The 17,839-nt window shown below is 35.4% G+C and overlaps 1 protein-coding gene and 1 long non-coding RNA gene across 8 annotated transcripts in view; one reads left to right on the forward strand and one right to left on the reverse strand.

Moving 5' to 3' along the window:
* robo1 (roundabout, axon guidance receptor, homolog 1 (Drosophila)) overlaps positions 1-17,839 on the reverse strand; it is a 291,617-nt gene that overhangs the window by 256,450 nt on the left and 17,328 nt on the right. For 5 of the 6 annotated variants that reach the window (XM_058799334.1, XM_058799331.1, XM_058799336.1 and 2 more), the window contains exon 2: positions 4,524-4,660. In XM_058799334.1, coding sequence (XP_058655317.1) covers positions 4,524-4,620 — 97 coding nt within the window. In that variant the 5' untranslated portion in view covers positions 4,621-4,660. Of the gene's footprint in view, positions 1-4,523; positions 4,661-5,225; positions 5,283-17,839 lie in introns of those variants that run through there. The other variant, XM_058799332.1, reaches the window with a different exon arrangement.
* The window catches only part of LOC131554163 (uncharacterized), a 32,481-nt gene continuing 27,936 nt past the window's right edge, over positions 13,295-17,839 (forward strand). For both annotated transcript variants that reach the window (XR_009274348.1, XR_009274350.1), the window contains exon 1: positions 13,295-13,337. This is a non-coding gene — a long non-coding RNA (uncharacterized LOC131554163). The remainder of the gene's footprint in view (positions 13,338-17,839) is intronic.

Here is a 17,839-nt window from a genome sequence, read left to right on the forward strand (position 1 = left end):
AAACCCAACTAACTGTTAGTAAATCTGTTCAAGTTTAAGTCACAATAAAACGTTAACTAATGCAAAAAAGAAACATTACTTACTCATCAGATTGATCGCCTCTGCTGCATGAAATCGTGTTCTTCTTTGGAGGGAAATCCTGCTTTTACTCGGAGCGTCTTCCAGAAACGACCAGTAGCCGCGATGAATCTCCTCGCTCTTTGTTTGTGTTGGGCGTTTGCACGCGCGCACATCCCACGCGGCTATTTACATATAAACAGCGACAGCCGCACTGGGGCGGGATCACATTAGAGATAATGAGTCAGATGGGACAGACTGAACATTGTGTTGGTTTCATACGGATTACTTCATCACACAATGTTTGTTTTCGATAAGACTTGCTTCATTTCAAAGTAGACACTTCAAGCTTTCTATAGATATATTTCTCATGTCTCTGTGTTGAGTATTTGCTGAGTTACAGTTCATTATAGTGACACATTTCTAAAAACAGTTTGCAGAGACGGAGAAGACAGAGAGCACACCCTGTTTGTTTTCTTTATTCTTCAAAAGCACAAAGTTTAGTTGTTATTATGAGTGTATACAAATAAAAGTAGACCCCTTACATATTCGAATGGTGTATTGCTCTTATCTGTACGATCAAAAATGGCAGAGTAATTCAAGCTCATTTCGGCCTTATCAGGAAAATCTGCCTCAAAACGCGTATACGCGTTTGTCGACCCCAGAGGGTTAAATGCCGCTCCAACTGAAAGTACTAATCACACAACCAGCTTTACTGACGAGATGAGCATGATCACATTCAATTATTTGCACAGCCATACCTTCATTGGTTAACAAATAGAAATACTCTGCAAAATATCTGAATAACAAAAAAGCTTAAGAAAAGTAAAAAAAAAAATTTCAGTTTGGCAAGTTGTTTAGGAAAAGCCCATGTAGTAAAATCCGTACAGGTTTATGTAAAAATAACACGTTAACTAATGTAGGTAAGAATAAATTACGGAAATGATCTCCTCCGCTGAATAAAGCTGCATCAGATCGTGTTGTTCTGAGGTAAATTCCGGCTTTTTGCTCATAGCAGGTCTTCTTTCAAAAATGATAAAAATTAGATGAGTCTTGATTTTTTTTAAATCTATTTTTTGTATTTAGGTGAGGGCATTTGCACACAGGTGACTGCATATAATGAGCTCAGATACGGGGAAAGACTATATCTCGCTTTAGTTTCATACTGATTACATATTCAGAGAATATCCATTTTCGATTTGAATTTGTTCATTTAAAAGTAGACACTTCAAGCTTCATATACGAGAAAGACTGTACCTCGCTTTAGTTTCATACGGATTACATAATCAGAGAATATTCATTTCGATTTGAATTCATTAATTTAAAAGTAGACACTTCAAGCTTTCTATAGACATATTTCTCATGTCTCTGTGTCAAGTATTCGCTGAGTTTGTGATGTGTAGAAAGTTGCTCACGGAGACCTAGACGGCAGAAAGCACACCCTGTTTGTTTTGTTTATTTTACAAAAGCACAATGTTTTGTTGTTAGTGTCAGTGTACGCAAATAAAAGTAGGCCCTTTTTAGATTCGATTGATTTTAGTCTCATCTGTATCTGAGTATTTAAGGTTTCTCTGTGAATCAGGAAAAACTGAAAGTGAACGCGCCGACGCGCAGAGGGTTAAAGATGCTGCATTCAATTTTATCTTTAGACTGTAAATTTAGATTTCAAATTCAATACTGATTTTAGAACTGTTGAAATTATTTACAGTATGTAACGCAAGTACTTTATAAGTAACTGTAATTAAATTACCTAAAAATTAACAGTAATCCCTTACTTTACTTTTTCAGTGAACGTTACTTAGTAACGCATTAAACTCAGCACTGCACATGAGTACTAGTAAATGTAGATTGATGGAAAGTGAATCAATGGCACAAGTCGATTCAGAAAATAACTTATTTGCAACACAATTATTCAGACTGTTAAGTGAACCATTTCAACTAATTTTGAAAAGAACAGACCAAATAGTTCTAAATATATCCATTCGATCTGTTGAGATTAACAGAACAAACTGTTCACAAATTATCCACTTATTCATATTACATTTGCAAGAGTAAAATTTTCCATAATGAACACAGCGAAAAGATTTGGAGAAAAGCATCGGAGTGACACTATTAATTTGCTTTCAAAATATAGTGAACTGAACATTTAATATTCCTAAATATTCTTGAAGTAAGCAAAAAATGGTTACAACCCATCTATTTCTGAAATGAGATGACATACAATATGAAAAAGAAAAAAAAAACTTTATCCATCTGGACTAGATTGGTATGTAAGGGGAAAAACACTATAATGAGCCAGGCCAAATACAAATTCACTCAAAACAAGGTCTAAATAGCTATTATTGGTTGGTTAGAGGAAGAGAAAATCATTATATTTTGATTAAAGATTACATTTTTTCCCTTTAGAATACTGTGCAGCAATGAATCATTTGAAATAGACCAGGAATGTGTATTTAAAAAAGTAAATAGAGTCTATTTTGATTTCATACTGACTTTAAGGTCAGTAATATCAGAGGAACTGAGATCATAGATGCACACTGGTGCGTAAATGCGCGTCTATATCTAGTCTACAGCTATCACACAACACGACACCAGTTTCATCAAAGAAACTCTGAGATTGTCAGGTGGTTAGAGAATGCAACCCATCATGCTCAGCTGCACACCGTTCATTGTGCGGCTGCAGCATCTGTTTACAGCTCAGCAGAGGTTCCTGCGCAATGCATCAGGTGGAGTGAATTGGACTTCGGGCAGGATGTGCCTGGCTCAGCCCTGTTCATTAATGCTGCTATATCGGGCTCCAGCTATCAATGCAGCCTCGCAGTGAGCAAAAGGCATCACCGCACGCCTGCTCGCGACTGAAATTACAGCCGCCTCCAACAGCACACCAGAAAAGAACATTAAACCCAGAGAGACGCGCACCAACAGACCGAGCTGACAAGTAAATTGTTTCTGAAGCAGCAGGAAAAGGAATATGGGGAAAGGAGGGGCAACGAAGGGAGATGAGAAGGAGGGAAGGTAAACAAGTGAGGAGAAGGAATCATAACGGAAAGGAGTATGAAGCAATAAAGAGGAAAATGGTTGAATAACAGGGTGATTTGAGGAGGTATCATCCTGGCTGATGTGAATTAGGGAGAGAAAGGCTAGAAACCGAGAAACAGAGGGCCAAAGAGAGCTCATCGCAGAAGTCGGTCATGATGAATTGTGGGAATAAACTACGTTTTACAGGGAACGTACAATATGCTGCTAGCGATGAAAAAACTGATGACGCGCTCACTCAGGTGTCCTTAGGTAAAAGTGTACGAGAAGAAAAAATGGTTTAGATGGAGTGAAGTTTTAGAGGAATAGTTCACCCACACAATAAATATTTATATTTGTCTTAGTTTATGCACTTTCATGTAATTTCAAACTCGCATGAATTTTTTTTTTCTGTGAATAATTTTTCTGTTTTTTTAAGGTCAGTAAGATTTTTTTTTTTTACTTTTATTCAGCAAAGATGCATTAAATAGATCAGAAGTGACAAAGAAATTATTAGAATTATGCTGAAAATTCAACTTTGCATCAAAGGAATAAATTACACGTTAAAATATATTACAATAGAAAACTCTTATTTTAAATTGTAATGATATTTTTCACAATATTTACTGTATTTTTGTTGGGGAAAAATGCAGTTTTGATGAGCAAAAAAAAAAAAAAAACTCCAAAATGCAGGAAGAAACAGAAGTGGTTTATTTGACTCCATAAGACTATAATTTGGTCTAATTTGGTCAAATTGAACTGCATAATACTTAGAATATACTGCACATGTCGTATGGACTATTTTATGGCAATTTTATTGTGCATTTTTGTCATTTTGGAGATTTACAGAACCAGTCTCCATTTACTTCCATTATATGGACAAGAACAGCCAGGACAAAAATGAACTTTCCTTTAAATCAAGAAAGTGACATGGGTTTGGTACAACATGAAGCTCAGTAAATGATTTTGAGGTGAACTGTCCTTTAAAAGCTCAGTGGTTCCAAAATGACTCATAAAATTTAATGCGCCACCTTCAATTCTCAAAACCATGATAAAAGAACACAGTCAGAAGACAGCAGTCGCTCATGACTGATGTCTGTCGTTTATCTTGAAATCCTCCTTTTGTTTAACATTATTCATCATTCACCTGAAGTAGTGAACCGGTTGATCTGACAATTCCTTCAATGGTGTCCATCACACAAACAGACAGTTCATCACATGACTGGAAAAACACACCAGAGCCACATGGGAAAGGCACATAAGCCTGCACTGCAGAATATAAAAGTCAAGATGCTTCTGTGCAAGTGTTCCTGTAAAAATAACTGGGTTTTTCAAAGTTTAGGTGCAATTAGTAGACTTATGTGTCTGTTCCACATAGCTTGGAAATAACCTGGGAATCCACAACAGAATCTAGGAATAAAACACAAAACACAGAGCTCATGCACGCTTACCTGGAACCAAAGGACCCTCCGACAGCTCTGACTGGACAAACTGCAGCAAGGTGAAAATGATGAGGACTGTGGCTCCTGACCATGTGACCTGCATCATTCTCAGAGAGATGGCATCCCTGGACGTCTCCGAGATTAATCTGGACAGACAAAGAGAAAAAGCAATTAAATGGAGGGAATTTCTGCTTAACATAATTTTGGACGAGATAATCAATGATTCAGTAAATCATTGACAGTTTGACATAAAACATCTAGCTGCAAGGTTAATATAGTCAACTAAAAGCATAGAAATTATTACAAAAATTATTTGTTGCTTATTTTACTTATATTATTTCTAATTTCCATTTAGTTTAACTTAAAGTACTAAAATAAAACTAATAAATAAAATGATAAAAAATTAAAAACATTTTAAAAACATGACACAAACAACATTACTAAAACTTTAAACTAAAATTAAAGTGAAAACACTTTTTATTTTTTTTAAATAAAATCTATTTAACAAAATATTAACAAAAACAAAATATCAATTATACAAAAAAAAAAAAAAACTGGTCAATTATACATTGGCTTGAAAATATACCTCAATATCTTTTTGTTTAATACCAATGCACTCAATCAAAACACAAAATGTTCAGTCTGGTGTCAATAGACAATCGGATGTAAAGAGGTGAATTTTGTGATACAGAAAACTGAAAGATTAAATACCAGACTTATTTGGATCAGTGCTTAAATATGAAATCTCATGCTCAGTAGGAATATTGCCTGTTGGTTCAAAATGAATCTGTTGATAACTCTGATCAACCATCTGCAAAATACAAGCCCAGATTGTGTGCTAGCCCAGCCTGATCTGAAACCCAAAATCAAAGCATTAGCATCACATTCTTAGTATGCAATAATAGTTTTCAGAGATGATATGAACACGCATGACAAAACACAACTGATCCAGAAATATAAAATGACTTTTAGGGGTCAATTTTTGCAAAGTATGTAATTTTGGTCATGCAATTCATCTTGCTCAACCCAAATTGCTTTTGATTCACTGCACACTTGGCAAATGTAAAATAAAATAAAATGTTATATTTATTAAAAAAAAAAAAATGATATGTATAATATTGCAAAGGTATATATTCAAAGTTCACTTTATAAACACCTCTACTTTCCAAAGACACTTCATAATTCTCTTTAGCCGTAATGGCTTGTTTGTGGTAGACACTATAAGCTTGTTGACAGAAAGGCTTTATTCTCCTCTTATCATGGGACGCACAGTAAACATTCTCCCTGTCTCCATTTGGAGCGTATCCTGGCCATGGAGCTAAAACGGCGGCGGAGAGCTCTGCTATCTGATTGGAGCAACCAGCCGTCTCATTGTCACACTCGTACCTTATCGTCCTTTATTTCCTCCAGTGTTCTGGCAGCCTGATAGAATTATTGTGCCTAACAATTGCATAATTTGCATGCCATGATGACAGACGCATTTACTACGAACCGGACGGTCGAGTAAGAGTTGCATTTATTTTCAGCTCTTGGCTTTTTTTCCTTGTTCCCTCATTCATAAAGCACTCAGGTCCGCTTCCTCCAAGTATTCCGTGGTGGACACAGGAGGGTCGGATTGAATCCTTCCAGATAATTGTGTCAGATAGGCAGCCAAAAGCGTCTTTCACAAGCGATCAGATAAACACCCAATTACCAGCGGTGAGATGCCACTGTCGGCGGGGCAGAGGAGGTGCGCCGCACCAAGATGGCCTCCTCACCTGACACTCTACGCCAATGAGTTTAGGCAGAGGAGACAGCTAAGAGTAATTATTCAATTCTGTTGATTAATGAATACAACTACTGAAGATAATGGAAGATTTATGTGTAGGACCTCCTCTTTCCAAATTACATGCACATGAATTGGGCCAATCAGCAACAAACAGACCTAAGCCTACAAAAATCGTTTTTCTACCCTTTTTTTTCACAGTTTATCTTTGTAAACACATACTTATTTATGAGCAATAAATGTATGTACATGTATGCAAATCTGAAGCATTTCAGAGAAAGATGTAGTGTCAAATTCCAGCTTGAATGAGTCATCCATTAAGTTTTATCTGGATAACAGATCACTATGGATCAACATTTAAAGGAGTTTACTAATAAATAAATAAATAAAACACTGTGTAATAGGATATTCAGGATATAACATTATAATGCATTATAAATAACATGTATTTTTTTATTCAAATTTATTTTAAATGTAAATATATAACTTGAAATATGTGAACCACTAGTGCTTATGAAAGTTCATTTGTTGAGACTGTAATAAAATGCAAAATCTAAAATGTAATCTAAGACACAATACAGTAATAAAATAAATGTAATCTAAATTATAATAATAATAAATTAAATTTAAATGCATGGTAAAATGCATTTAAAGTTAAGATAGCTACATTAAGTTAAATTATTATTATTATTATTATTTTTAAGTCTAAAAGATAAAATGTAAAAGGTAATATAAAAATAATAAAATGTACTAGAAAGTTAATATTTATAGATAGATAAAACATGTGGAGACAACTCAATAAATAATAAAAATAATAATAAAAATAATGAATATAATGATGATAATAATAATAATAATTATCATTATTATTATTTATTTTAGTTTTATTTAATTTGAGTTATTTTAGTACTTCAACAAACTATGGAAATGAAAGAATATATATATTTAATTTATAAATGTATGTATATGTGTATATATATATATATATATATATATATATATATATATATATATATATATATATATATGTATATGTATGTATGTGTGTGTGTGTGTGTGTGTATGTGTGTGTGTGTGGTTGTACATACACATAAATGTAGTTGTTTTTTTGGTGTTTGGCTTAGTGTTATGTTAGAATCATTATTATACTCATACCTTTTGTTCTTTAATATTTTGAATTGTTTTTAGCTTTATTTTTGTTTTCATTTAAATGTTAAGTTTTAAAATTTTGTTGTATGCATTTGTCATTTTTATTTACTTTTATTTTATTTATTTTTTTAAAATGTATATATATATATATATATATAGTATTTATAAAGATTTAGCTTTTAGTTTTGGATCTGTTTTAATACTACAATGAATTGCTTCTGTTGTCCTCATTTGTAAGTCACTTTGAATAAAAGCGTCTGCTAAATGACTAAATATAATATATTATATATATATATTATTATTATTATTATTTATTCATTTAAATGTAATTATATAACTTAATTCATTTAAAGTATAAAATATATTTTAAGTTACATACGTCAAATTAAATTATAAATGGATCATATAAAAGGTTATGTAAAAATATAAAGTTAATTTAAAATTATTAAAAAATAAATGTAATGAGACAATTTATTTATTAATATTTATTTATTTACTAACTGGTGAAAAAAAATATGCAATCTCCCATTAATTTAACCCAAAGTGTTCAAAATGGAGCCAAAAAGTACTCAAAATATCCTTTTTGTCTCATCATGGCGACAACCCTGTTCCGACATTATATCGGTCATCTTGCTGGCTAAACGTTGGAATCGCCCATTAAAAACATCCTTATCTGTCAATCACTAGTCCACAACCAGGCCCAAACCTCACCGACTCAAGTCTGTACTTAAGTGGAAAAAACACAGAAATGTACAACAAGAAAGAGATGAAGACATTTCAGTTTTGAAAAATGCACAACAAGTGCTTTCTGCAGGAAAGCGTGGGTCTTTTGGTGTTCCCGACTCTTTTCTTCATCTGCTTCTGGAGTTTCTTTGTTGCAGTGGGCGACGTGAACAAAGTCAACACCCTTCCCGACCCTTCATGTACTGTTTTGAGGTTTGGCAGAAACCGACTAAACTGTCATTTCCTTTACACACTGCTTTCATATCGAACATGACATGACACCATTTCCACATGAATAGGTCTCCTCACATCTCACGAGGGGCGTCTGGCGTGTTAAAGGTGGAGGCATATAGCAGGTAAATTATTGCAGGAAAGTGTTCAGAGGGCTCTGAGAAATCAAATGCACTTCAAATTACCTCTGACAACACCCACTGTTCCTTTCAGCTTAATCTCTCGCCTTTCATCTTCCAATTTCTGCCTTTGGAGCTCCCTGTAACTTCAGCCCAGGGAGCCAGATGCTACGAGAGCTGGGGAGGGGAGGGGAAGGAAAGAGACAACAAAGAAAGATACGGAATAGACATAGCAGGAGACTGATCCTGCGATGTAGACGACGGCCTACGATTGTTAAAAATCAAAATCATCCTCCATTTCCCCCTATGGTCCAAATGGTAAGGAAACAGAGATGCACAATATCGTAGTCGCTATCTTTGCCCAGCGCTAGCTTTTCCCCATGGACCACTGTGCTTATTGGGAAGGTGGTTGGAGGTTCAATTAGCCTGACCGGGACCTTTTTGAGGGAATAATGCAATGCGCCGACAGCCGTGTGCAATGCAAGCCATAAGGAGCAGAGCATTCTATAGTTGCACGCTTATGTATTCATTCCTTGTTCATGCTTTAGAGCTACATTGTGCACTATCTGGACGACGCAGATGCCGTCCCCCGGGACTACAGCCAGGACAGTGAGTAAACACATATTCGTCTATTGTTCATGATTTCCAGGCATTTCAGCAAAACCTCCAGCGCTGCATTTCCACTGGCCGTTCCTCCTCCCTGTTCATTAATTTGAAAGCAGGCTGTTTGGATTGGGCACCATTTAATCACATATAGGAGAGATGGCCTAGAGGCAAACACAAATACTTCAACATAACCAGGGCTGGACACTTTAATTGAGACCGCCTTTAATATTACTGAATTTGAATTGAGCTATTCGAGATAAAGACGTGGAGGTGGTTTAAAGGCAAAGTCTGTCATTTCTGCACCACTAGCATCACCAGACAGAATAAAAAAAAAAAAAAATGATGATTGGTCAGCCAAACAGACAGAAAAAACAAAACCACAGCAATGCTTGAGTAAATGTTAACATGTCAAACTGGTCAGGATTCTCAAACAAATATAAACATAAGTATAAACTTGATTTAATATTTTGATATGAATATGAAATATTAAAAGATATTTACATATATTTATATACACAATTAAATGTATTAATATTAATGAATATGAAAAAATGTGTGTAAATGTTTATATGTAAATACAAATATACAAAAACACACACAAAAAAAAATATATATATATATATATCCACACACAAACACACAAACATATTTACACACATTTTTTCATATTCAGTAATTTTATTAATTAAAATAAATGTGTATATATATATATATATATATATATATATATATATTAGGGGTGGCACGGTACACAGATGTCACGGTTCGGTACGTACCTCGGTTCGGGGGTCACGGTTCTATACGATTTCGGTACAACAGGGGGAAAAAAACATCTACTATGCTCAGTTTCTTTTCATTTATTTTGAACAGACAGTAGTGAAAATTACATTTTTTTTCCCATCTAGATGTGAAAATACTAAATATTAATACATGTTATGTCTATAAAATCCGTTTTGTTTTCATTGTGAGTGTACACAAATAAAAGCAGACCTTTATACAGTGATTATTAATAAGACAATAAGTGTTTAAAGTTGATTCTGCTGGTATAAGGAAACAGTTGAAGTGATCGCGCCGGAGAGCACACATATACACACACACACACACACCAGTTCCAGCATTGCTAACTTGACAGCGCAGTTGGTACTTTATCAAAATAAAATACAGTGAGCCAAACATCAGCACGCGCGCCTCTGTCACCGTTGGAACGCGACTGAAGTACAAAGCCTATAATTTACATAATAAATAATAGTTTAGCGTTCAGATACTTTACATCGCAATTATGGAAATATTATGGAATATTTGGATTTGTGCCGAATGAGAGAGGTAGGATACACGAGCTCAAAGCCCCATTTCGCAAACAGTGCGCAAGCCTTTAAAGTATACTCCCTTGTCAGTCTATGTCAGAGACGCGTTCAGAATCAGCACATGGTCACTGTCTGGGGGCTTTGTTTTCAAGAGCACATCTCACGGCATTCGCTGTTCTTCTGCTGGCGGTTATCAAACAGTGCTGCATTACTGCGAGCGCCCCCTTCTGGATTGGGGGTGAATTGTCTGTATTCGTCGTAAAACCTCATGCACCGAACCGAGACGCCCGTACCGTGACGGTTCGGTACGAATACATGTACCGTGCCACCCCTAATATATATAAATCCTGGGATATATACACACACACACATATACATACACACACACACACAGGGCCGTCCTTTTTTTAATTTTAATTTAATATATTTTAAATGCATTTAATTTTTATACAAACTTAACTAGTGTGTGCATATATATATATATTTTTTTTAATGAATAAAATTACTATAATATATAGTATAATATATATATTAAATAAATATATATATATATATATATATATATATATAAATTATATAAAAATATACATATAATGTATATTATTTGTATAATGTAAAACAGTAAATATATGTAAATATATTTATAAAACAAATTTTAATTTAAATTTTTTAATTAAATTTTAATTTAATATATTTTAAATGCATTTAATTTTTATACAAACTTATCTAGTGTGTGCATATATATATATATATATATATATATATAATTGTGCATATATATATATATATATATATATGCACAAATATATGTACACACACACAAGATACCTAAACGCATATACAGTATAAACACATTATAAACATATATTTACACAGAAATTTTCATATTCAAAATATTAAATATAAATTTTTATTACATTTAATACTTAATATTTTATTTTTAAAAAGTTGTCCTCAAGTCGGTGTCGATAACCTCGTGGGCAGCGCACCGACATACAGTGCCGTTGCACTATGGGCGTCCAGAGTTCAAATCCCGACTCGAGGATCTTTCCCAATCCCGCCCCCCTCTCTTTCTCCCACGTCGCCTCTTGTCAGTTCTGATATTTCCTATCATAATAAAAGCAAAAAAAATGCCAAAAAAACTGAGTGGAAAAACTAGAATGCTTTTCCAGAATGCTCTGGTTTTCTTCAACATTGAAAAAAAGAAAAAGCGTCTGAAATCACTTTGAATTTAAATTGAGTACATTCTTCTTGGAAAGTCAAAATCTTGTTGGGTCTAGCCAATTCAGCTTCAAGTCACATTCATAAATTCATTTAAATTCTTAATTTTGCCCAAACCTGAAACAAGCAACAGGGGTCATTTACTATTTATTTTTTATTGTTTCCCATCCACTCTCAAATATTTATTTATTTATTTATTTTTATTTTTATGTATTTAATCAGTACAATCTGTAACATTCTTTAACATGTACAAAAATGCTCTAACTAAAGTGGTACAATGCAGTAAAACTCTTAAACAAGATACTGCCATTCAATTTCCATGCACACTCTCCAACAAGCCCTCTGAATAAATATCAAACTGTTCGAACAAACACAATTTCATGCTCAGACATTCAGCCTTTCGATTATTGTAATCCGTTATCAGCATGTGAGGCCAGTGAAGCTCGCTCCGCAGCATGCAGCTCGCGGGGCATGGAGATGAGTTTGGAGGCGGGGGAGAAGCTTCTGCGCTAGAGCTGCTGAATCATGTGCCACAACTAGTCTTCTGGCAAAATTGCCCCTCAAAAAGCTGTTGAATAGACGAATTCGGATAGCAGGCTTCATTACATACTACAAACACACCGTCGGTATCCATTGTGTGAATGCAGTCAAGTGAGAAAGCAATGGAAAAGGAAAGAACGAGGCTTTGCCGCAGACGTGAGGACAATCTCCTTAAGTGACAGCTCAGCTGTTTTGGAGAGTCAATGTCATGTTTGTTATGGATGGCGCCGTTCGGCTTCCTCCATGCAGCTCCGCCCTCGTAAAGATGACGGACAGGGTTTAAACGTCCTGTGTTTACAGTGCATTAATATTTCTGCCACTTCATTACAATAAAAGGATTAACCTGCAGCTTCGCTTTGCAGGAACGCCACACTGCCTCTTCCTCTCAGTGTATATTAGCTCCTGTCGGCCAGCGGGAGAGCACACACTAATCATGATGTGCTTGCACATGCTATGCGAGCACACACACACACTCATTCTCATTCTCAAGCACCCATTTCTCATGCTCTCGCAGGACCGTGCAGAGAAAGATGGAAGAAGGGCAATGCGCTATGAATCTTGAGTGCAACCTAACACAGTGACAGGCCTTTGCTTACAAAACCAAGGTCGCAGATGTCAACCTGGCAGAGAGAGTTTTAACTAGGGTTCAAACTATGGAAACAGCATAGTGTTTTTGCTAAGGCAAGCACCTACTTTACTGTTCATACTTTGAAAAAAAAACACTATATGCAAGTACTACACTTTGGCATGTAGCCTAACTGTTGGCGCTGAGGACATGAATTGTGCAACTTGTTCAAAGAAAGTGTGCAATTACTTTTCCGAGTGATAAGGCTTACAATTTTCACTTAGCAGCGGATTTAAAATAAAATTAATAATTGTAAGAAGCAAGTGCATAATATTTACTTTCAGCTACCTCCCAGTTATTGCTGTTACCTGTTGATAATTTCCTTAAACGGGTGGTTGACTGGTTTTATTCTAGGCTTGATTGTGTCAGATTGGTTAGCTGGTCCAGTGTGTTGTGATTAGATAAACTGCCTCTAGTGTGCGTCTAAACGTCCCGCCCCTCAGGGACGTCGTCAATATTGCTTATCAATTTGAGCCCGATTGAGACCCAGAGAATATTAGTGAAGAGGATCAGGCAGAACCTGTGCAAGCACGATACACGGTAAGCATGGTATGTTTTTTTTTTTTGTTGTTGTTGGTTCATACTTTTAGATACGCTGTTATTTGTAAGTGCTACTGCTTCTGTTAGCTTTTAATTTACAGCTTTATCCTGATTAAAGCTTTAATACAGTACGGCAACCATATCTCATAGCTTTGTGAAAATAAGTGTATAATTGGAACAGTTTGTTGGAGCTGATCTGAATGAGAGAGAGAGAGATGCAGAGCGTGTGCAGAGCAGGGGGATGCGAGGAACAGTATTAAGAACCGCTGCTATAGGACATATGATTTTGAAACTTGTGAATCCATTAGAATCGATAAAGGACAGAATCGTGATTCATATACGAGTAGATTTTTAAGTGCACCCCTAGTTTTCTTCCTCTTCTCTAAAGCAGCACAGTATGGCCTTGCCTCCTTCGTTGCATGTTCCCAGGGGCAGGGTTTATCTGGTTTTTTGATGTCAGGAACCCGGGAAGTAACTAGTTGTAGTCCCTACGAGACATTTTTGTAGGCATTAAACTGACAGAATTTTAAAAGACGATATATCCATTTGCACTGAACTTTCAGCGCTGCAACTTTGCAGATATTGTTTATGCTCAAACAGCAACATTATACACTAACGTTAAAAAAGTGAAATCGCAATCAACCACCCCTTTAATTATCTGAAAATCCCTATTTAACTGGCAGCCTAACGTTCTAGTTTTCACTGACTTTGCAAGATGGTGAGCCATTCTAAAGTGACTGAAACCCTCCGACAGCAGGTTGTCCAGATGAAGGCCAATAGCAGCCACAGCAAGAGAAGTTGGTTGTTCCAAATCTGTGATTTCTAGAATATTGCATCAATACAATGTACACTCATGTACACACAACTCATTCACGTCCTCCAAAAAGGCTGGTCGTCCACGAAAGACAAATGCATGAGAGGACAGGATAATGCGGAGACTCTCAATGGGGAATCGGTTCAGCACTGCAGCTGGAATTGCTTGTCAGTTCAGAGCTGAACAGTGAAAGATATATACACGTGTCCCTTATATGTGTTCTTATTTTATAGTTGTTATATATTTATTTATTTACTTTACTTTACATATTTATTCTTTGATTTAAGTACCTTGTCTTTTAATATCAGTGCATCCTTAATTTATTTCATGGGGAGCAGATAGGAAAGTAAGGTAAAGATCATATGCAAACATGAGACAGAATGGCTTCAATCCTGATTCAACAGCTACACACCAACCACTGCACCACAGCTCCAACAACACATTATTTAACTCTACCACTCCATAATGTTCAAAGATGGAAATATGAGTCACATACTGTTAACATCCCTGCTTGTGTTTACCGAAATCGATTATGAACCAGATAAACCACCAACCGCTTCATATATATTTATAGCACAACGTCATTTATTCAAAAAATGTGTTAAGCCTGGTTAACAAGACGCGCTGGGTATCCCTGGTGGACACGTTTGGGGAAATTATTAAGATGTGATGGCGTCTGTGCATGTAAGACTCTTATTAGAGCTGCAGGCCGAGCCAAAATTACGATTAATTTTCTGCAAAAGCGACAGAGCGTTCCTGGCCGACGAGGAGGCAGACAGGCCCGGTCACCGAAGGGACCGACTGTAGTTATCCGTCATTTGGTCTGCAGGATCGTGGAGAAATTAAAAGCTGATTATATCCTGCGGGGAGAAGAGGAAGACCGTGGGCCCCCCTGGTCTGCAAGCTAAATTTGATGAATTAGTCCCAACTGTCTGCCAAGAAGAAGGAGGGGGAAACATGACAGAGTTAAGAGCCGTCCTCCATCAAGACAGACGCTACTGGACAATTCATTTGACTAAAAGCTCCAGGAACAACACTTCGTGCTATTTCGAAACTTTAAAGCCTTCCAAACGTTTAGAAATGACTTTTGATTTACAACTGTAAGTCAGAGAGGCGTATTTGAGATCCACAACAAGGTATGAAAAACATTTCAAAGCACAAGCCAAACACAAAACAATGAAAGCTTGTTTCTGCCAGGGGATACAAAATATGTAATTTCAAAACATAATTTCAATTTTTGTGACTTTTTAGTGAATTTTTCCTCGCAATTCTTTTTCTTGAGTTTAGATCTTGCAATTAAATTTTTCTTTTCTCTTTTTTTGCGTGGTAAAAAGAAAGACAAATCAGAATTTTGAGAAAAAAGCAAGAATTGCAAAAAAATTCTCAGAAAAAAAAATGTCTGAATTGTGGGATAGAAACTTGCAATTACAAGATAAAAGTTGCAATTATGTTTTGTTTTGTTTTGATTCTGTGGCAGAAATAGAATTGCAAGGTAAACTCAGAATTTTCAGAAAAAGTCAGAACTGCGAGATAGACTTAGAATTGCGAGACAAAAATTCTGAGTTTATATATTGCTATTTTGACTTTTTTCGGAATTGCAAGAAAAAAATGAGAATGGTGAAATATAAACTTCATTAAAAAAAAAATTAAAATTCTAAATTGCAAGATATGACCTTGCAAAAATAAACGGAAAAAGGCTTCCATACAAAACAACCAATACTTTGTCACTATCGTTGATATAATGAGTTATAGACAGACGCATTGTGGGAAAGACGACCTTCAAAAGCTGCATTCACTACAGCACACACGCTTATCTTGATGTAGGACATGTGTGTGATCCTTCAACTGAAAGGAGGTTTTCCACATTATTGCTCAATTCAAAGGTGTCTGTGCCGCTCAGGCAGAGAGCGGGTCTCATTTGGAAGACGCCTGGGCTCTATTTGCCCATTCTGATTGGATCAGCAGGAGAAAGAACAAAGAACACCGGCTTTCTATTGTGCTGCTTTGTATCCCAGATGTCAGAAGTCCAGCATGCAAACAATAAAGCTTCTGCCACACTGACTACGGCAGTCATTATCCTGAGCAAGGATCGCTGGTTTTGCCCTACTGCAATCATAACTCTAATTAAGAGCGATGCTTTGTAAGCACGGAGGTTGCACGATGTTAATTACCAGAGTAGCGCGCTGCAAACACATCCCTAAATGCCACTTGTCATTGTTCTGCGCTGGTACTTGTCACCGTCCCGCCACGAAAACACTCGGGACGTCTTCTGCACGCTGGCGCTCACCAGAGGATGACATGTTATGATTTAAAACAACTGACTGTCACTAAAAATATACAGTTTAATTTGCATACATGGCAAAGCAGACTTGTTAACTCGAGCTGCCATAGTTGAAACAAAGTTCACCAGGAATCATCCAGAAAATATTTGAGGATTTTGAAAATAGTTTTCAGTCTGTAAGTTCTAGCAATTCTTGTTTCTAAGAGATTTGGTTCTGGAAGATTACTCATAGGACCTCAGAGGAACAGAAAAAGCAAAGAAAATATGAAAAGATTTGTGTTTCCCATTATTAAGTGATTCGATAGTACGTGAATTATCAAAAGATGTACATTTGCATCAAAATTAGCAAATCTTAAGCTAAAGATCTAAAGATATTATAAAATACTGTTCAAAAGTTTGATGTCAGTAAGTTTTTTGCAAGAAATTAATACTTTTATTTAGCAAGGATGTATTATATTGATCAAAAGTGACAGTAAAGACATTTATTTCAAAAATATTCTTTTAAACTTTCTATTTATTAATGAATTCAACCCTCAATATCAACAGTGATACTGAAACTGGATTTCAATGCTGATAATAAAAAAATTTTCTTGAGCAGCAAATGAGCATATTATAATGATTTCTGAAGAATTATGTGACACTGAAAAATGGAGTAATGATGCTGAAAATTCAGCTTTGCATCACAGGAATAAATTACATTTTTAAATATATTCAAATAGAAAACAGTTGTTTTAAATTGTAATAATATTTCACAATTATTCATGTTACTGTATTTTTGATAAAATAAATGCAGCCTTGGTGAGCATAACAGACATCTTTCAAAACATAAAAAAAAAAAAAAAAAAACGTACTGACCTCAAATATTTGATTAGTAGTATGTAAGTCACATTAACATCTAATATTACGCAATTATGTAAATTGTTACAAACAATTTAATAAAACAAATGAAGGCAGAAAGGGAATAGTACACCCAAAAATAAAAAAATTATTTACTCACCTTCACAACCAGTATAACTTTTCTTCCATGAAATGCTAAAGCTGTTTTTTTTTTCCATTAAAGTGAAAGAGGATGTTACAAACAAGCTCCAAAACAACAACAAAAAAAATAGATTTTTGCACTATATTCTACACTATAAGTATTCTGACTTCATACAATAGCTTTATGAAGACCTGAAGACCTAAAATAGAGTCACATAGATTACTTTCATGGTGTTTTTAAGCTTTAACATTATGCTAAATATCTCCTTTTGTGTTTCACTGAAGATAGAAAGTCTAGTTTGGAACGACATGAGGGTGAATAAACGCTGACAGAATTTTCACTTTTGGCCGAACTATCCTTTTACCAGCCTTCATTGTCAGACAATGTTAACACCCCGAATGCCATCATATTCCTAACAGACACTTCTA

Source organism: Onychostoma macrolepis, chromosome 15 (genome assembly GCF_012432095.1).
Source record: "Onychostoma macrolepis isolate SWU-2019 chromosome 15, ASM1243209v1, whole genome shotgun sequence".
In the NCBI taxonomy this organism is placed as follows: domain Eukaryota; kingdom Metazoa; phylum Chordata; class Actinopteri; order Cypriniformes; family Cyprinidae; genus Onychostoma; species Onychostoma macrolepis.